At 46.3% G+C, this 5,000-nt stretch overlaps 1 protein-coding gene across 1 annotated transcript in view; it reads left to right on the top strand.

Annotated features, from left to right (window-relative positions):
• Positions 1-5,000, top strand: part of prkg2 (protein kinase cGMP-dependent 2) — a 9,175-nt gene that overhangs the window by 988 nt on the left and 3,187 nt on the right. Inside the window, 10 exon segments of the mRNA XM_019888497.1 lie at positions 110-276; positions 560-673; positions 1,312-1,417; positions 2,040-2,103; positions 2,263-2,340; positions 2,428-2,522; positions 2,596-2,664; positions 3,355-3,453; positions 3,530-3,680; positions 3,935-4,071. Of these exon segments, the coding sequence (XP_019744056.1) occupies positions 110-276; positions 560-673; positions 1,312-1,417; positions 2,040-2,103; positions 2,263-2,340; positions 2,428-2,522; positions 2,596-2,664; positions 3,355-3,453; positions 3,530-3,680; positions 3,935-4,071 (1,080 nt within the window).

Below are 5,000 nucleotides of genomic sequence, written 5' to 3'. Positions count from 1 at the left end.
AGACCAAGAAACGTTGAGTCAAGCCGACGCCGACAAACGATCGGTCGGCGATGACATCTGACAAACTCCTCTGTGTTTGTGCCGTTTTTGTTCCCCGTGTGTGCGGCAGTGTGAAGAAGCAGCTGGTGGAGGCTCTGAACAGGAACCAGTACCTGAAGCGTCTGGAGCCTCAGCAGCTTGGAGACATGGTGGAGTGCATGTACCCGCGCACGTACCAGCAGGGGGATTACGTGGTCCAGCAGGGAGAAGCTGGCAGCCACCTCTTTGTCTTGGCAGGTACCACTCCGTTCTTGTTCCTGTCTGTCAATATTGACCAAAGTTATGGTGGCTTTAGAAGAGTCCCTTGTTCCTGACAAGAGACTTTTGACACACACACACACACACACACACACACACACACACACACACACACACACACACACATTACATTACAGTATCACACATCATAATCATGCTTTATGTAATGGGTGCCTGTGTACACCTTTATGTAATGTGTGTGTGTGCGATACAGTAATTTATTTTGTCTCTCTCTCTCTCCCGCGCGTGCACGCGCACGCAGATGGAAAGTTGGACGTGTTTGAGCAGGACACGCTGGTGTCGTCGATGGTGGCGTGGACGGCGTTTGGCGAGCTGGCCATCCTCTACAACTGTACACGCACCGCCTCCGTGCGAGGTAAGCGCCGCGCCAACATCTCGTTCAAGAGACTTTCATGCGCCGTCGACACGAACGCCTTATAAACTGGCTGAGCGTCTGATGTAAAATGCGGAATTGCAAAAGTCTTCACACCCTTCTGAGGCACAAGCGACATGTTTATGCGCTCGTTGGCAAGTAGTGTCGCCGCTAAACAAGCCAGTTACGATAAATCCAAATCAAAGTTGTTCGTTCAGAAAAAAAGAAAGAAAGGTTTCCGTCAGTCCTCTGTATGTGTTTCTCAAATATTCATGCGAGATCCATAACAAACAAACCAAAAAAAACTTTATTCCAACCCAGTCAAGGATGATGCCTGCAAACAAATTGTGTTTCTTAAAACGGTCAAGATCCAAATCAAAGTACTTTGTACTGAACAAAGCTCAATCAAAGTCCTTTGTCCGCAAAAAAGTACACGAGCTCCAAGTCATTTGTTCACCGACATTTGTTATTTGTTCAAACCCGGTGACAGGGAAGATCCAAATGAGAGACCTTTTATCACAACATTCATTTCACATCGAAGTTTTCCAGTACTGTGGATGTGTCGGAGGGCGGGGAATCCTAAAAAGAAAAAAACAGAACCCCCCCCCCCAATTTGTGTACCGCCTTTGTTTCCGCGGCAGCTGTGAACCGAGTGTGCGCGTGGGCTCTGGAGCGCGAAGCCTTCCAGAATATCATGAGGAGGACGGCCGAGATGCGCCACCACGAGTACCGACATTTCCTGCGCAGGTTGGTGCAAAGGCTTAGATGCCACCTCGATATGTTGTCGAAAAGCACTAAACCTGATCAGATGGGCCAGACGTGCGAGTATCTGAATAGGTTTCATCCCATTGTAAATGTTACGTCACACTGTGGCCACATGCGCAAAAGATCTGGACGAAATTTGGTTTGATCATTTACACTAGAGCCAAATCTGGATCAGATCTGGATTAGTCTTGGTTGCAGTGGCGTTTTATGCTTCCAACGAAAGTTTTATTTGTGCCAAGACTCGGTTGCGAGGATGAGGCTTGCAATCAGGTTTTCAGGTGGCTTTTACATGCCATGCTTCCACGACAGTCAAATCTGGATCAGGTCTGGATTGAACTGAATTTGACATTTTCGCGTGTGTGTGTATACTTGCATCAGTGTTGCACTTCTGCTAGAATTAGGCGTTTAAATTAGGGTTTGAAGACAGTGCTGGCATTTGAAGAAAGATGAGCGTATGTCGCTTCGGTTCGGGTTTCAACAGGTGCTCAAATAAATAGTACATGTTACAGTTCAACTGAAGCCACAACTGGATCAGATGTGGAATAAACTTGGTTTGACTTTTTTTTTTTGTTGTTGTTTTTGCTTGTGTGTTTTTTTCCATCAGCGTGACTCTTTTGGCGAATCTGCCTGACGACAAACTCAGCAAGATCATGGACTGTCTGGAGGTGGTAAGGTTCTCACGCAGCTCCAGTGAAGCAATCAAACCAGGAACAGTTAGCGTTTCCAGCCACGTGTTTCAAACTTGGCTTAAGGTTTCGAAGTAGGCTTTCAGGCCTGAGTTGGAGTGTGAAATTCTTCTTGATGCCTTACCTTGCCCTTCTCTGCAGGAGTACTACAACAAAGGCGACTACGTGATACGCGAGGGCGAGGAGGGCAGCACCTTCTACATCATTGCTCAAGGAAAGGTAAGGCTTCAAGCGCTACTACTACCAACTTCCTGTCAACCCCCTACCACAAAAAAAAAAAAAAAAAAGCTGCTTTTCACCCCGCAGGTGACGGTGACCCAGACCACGCGGGACCACAAGAGCCCTCAGGTCATCAACATGTTACAAAAGGGCGACTACTTTGGGGAGAAAGCGCTCATCAGGTAGCCATTCGTGTCTACATAAGCTCAGCGCTAATGCTAATGTTGCTCAAGCTAATGCTCAAGTTTGCTTTAGCGATGACGTCAGGTCCGCGAACATCGTTGCCGATGAGGACAGAGTGGAGTGCCTCCTCATGGACAGACAGTGAGTCGAAGCACACCATAAACAACGAACGGGGTTAGGGTTTCAAACTGGGGCTTTGACCTAAGGTTATGGTTTCAAAATTAGGGTTGAAACTGGGGTTTAGAGCAATAGTTTTTTTTAAAAATTGGGTTCCAAGCCAGCCTCATGATATCAAATTTGGGTTTCGAGCCAGTGTTAGGGATACAAGTTGTAGTGAACAGCCACTGTTAAGGCTTTGAATTAGGGTTCCGAGCCAGGGTTCGGGTTTTCGCACGAGTGTTGAGGTTTCATATTAACTTTTTAAATTCAAATTTGAGTTTCGAGACAGGATCGGGGTTTTAAATTTGGGATTACAAAATTAGGTTTGGAGTTTCGAATTAGGATTGAAGACAGTATTCGCGTTTCAAATTAGGGTTTTAAACTATGGTTAGGGTTTCAAACCACTACTAGGGTTTCCAATTAGGGTTTAGAGCTAGAGTTGGGGTTTTAGAACAGAATTGTGGTTTCAAATTAAGGTTTAGAGCTCGAGTTAGGGTTTCAAATTCCGACTAGGGTTTCCAATTAGGGTTTAGAGCTAGAGTCGGTGTTTTAGAACAAAATTGTGGTTTCAAATTCGAGGTTAGGGTTTCAAATTTGGGTTCCTAGTCACTGTTAGGGTGTAAATTCGAGCCAGCGTCCTCATTAGCGTGCTAATGTTGTTGGCGGCGTCAGGACCTTCGACCAGACGGTGGGCACCTTTGACGAGCTCCAGAGGTACCTCCAAGGCTACGTGGCCACGCTGGACCAGGGCGACTTGAAGCGAAACGCCGGGTAGGGCGCCCGCTCGTTCGCTCGCCGGTTTGTTCGCCGCCGCTAGCTCTGCACGGTTGCCGCCCCCCCCGCGCAGGAAGTCGCTGTCGCGCCGCCCCAGTCAGACGTTGCCCCCCGACGTGCTGCGCCTGAAGCAAATGACCGCCGCCTTCTCGTCGTCCAGACCGCTCGACCACATGGACGTCGTCGCCACGCTCGGCGTGGGCGGATTCGGGCGAGTTGAACTGGTACAAACGCTGTCACTCGCCCTTTCACCCCCAAAAACAAAAAAGCAAATGGCCACCAATATTGTCATACGCAGCCATGACATTCCGATTTTTTTTTTGTTTGTTTTTCCTGCAAAAAGAAGTCACCCATATGCAAATGAGAGTGTCTTCTCACGCTCCAGCCAAAATGCGTTCAAATATTTTAGGGTGGAAAAAATTTTTTTTTTTCCTTAACTGGTCATCATCATCGGAACTATTTTTTTGTCTTTGCGCAGGTGAAGGTTAAGGGCGAGGACGTGACGTTCGCCCTGAAGGTGATCAAAAAGAAGCACGTGGTGGACAGCCGGCAGGAGGAGCACATCCACTCGGAGCGCCGCATCCTCGCCGAGGCCAGCTCGCCCTTCGTCGTCCGGTCGCGACCTCGTCTCAAATTTGCTCTTACAAATATTTGCACTGACAAAACTCACCATTTGGTCCCCTTCCTTTGTCTTGAAGTCCGTCCAGAAATGACGCCACGCTGGTGCTTTGAGATACAACTTGAATGTCCTTGATGAATGTCACTTGTTTCATTTATTTTAAATTCATTTTTATTCGTCATGCTTATTGTTTTCTGTATTTTAGTTGAACGATTAATCAGGAGATGAGTAGCTCTCGCTCTCTCAAAGTGAAAAATGAATCAAATTTGCTCTTACAAATATTTGCACTGACAAAATTCACCAGTTGGTCCTTCTATTGTCTTGAAGTCCATCCAGAAATGACGCCACGCTGGTGCTTTGAGATACAACTTGAATGTCCTTGATGAATGTCACTTGTTTCATTTATTTTAAATTCATTTTTATTCGTCATGCTTATTGTTTTCTGTATTTTAGTTGAACGATTAATCAGGAGATGAGTAGCTCTCGCTCTCTCAAAGTGAAAAATGAAAAAAAAAAAACAAAACGGTTTTCTGGCCTCCTCTGGTGTGTGCACGTTGGCCACCAGAGGGCAGTAACTATACTACAGACATGAAGTCCTCAGTGAGCCACAGTCATTTTAGTCAGTCTTTGCAGAGGATAAATAATACATGCCTGGAAGTGTTTGCTACACTGTGTGTTTCCCTGTGTTGGCGGACCGTTTTTGGTTGAAATATCTGTTGCTCAAAGGGTTAAAGGGTTAGCGCACCGCAACATCAATGCTAGTTTCTTTAGTCTGTCGTTGCCGTTTTGCATTCAGACTTTTGCAATCAGACTGTCGTAAGGCAACGTTACGAATTTTGCCAAACTTGGACTTTTTGTGAAGTGAGTTGAGTTGAGCTCACCGCCCGCTAGTCAAAGCAAAAAAAAAAAAAAAAAAAAGAATCCA

Source organism: Hippocampus comes, unplaced genomic scaffold (assembly GCF_001891065.2).
Source record: "Hippocampus comes isolate QL1 unplaced genomic scaffold, H_comes_QL1_v1.1 scaffold128, whole genome shotgun sequence".
In the NCBI taxonomy this organism is placed as follows: Eukaryota; Metazoa; Chordata; class Actinopteri; order Syngnathiformes; family Syngnathidae; genus Hippocampus; species Hippocampus comes.
The sequence above is the reverse complement of the archived record's forward strand: the minus strand, read 5'-3'. Positions and strand labels throughout refer to the sequence as shown.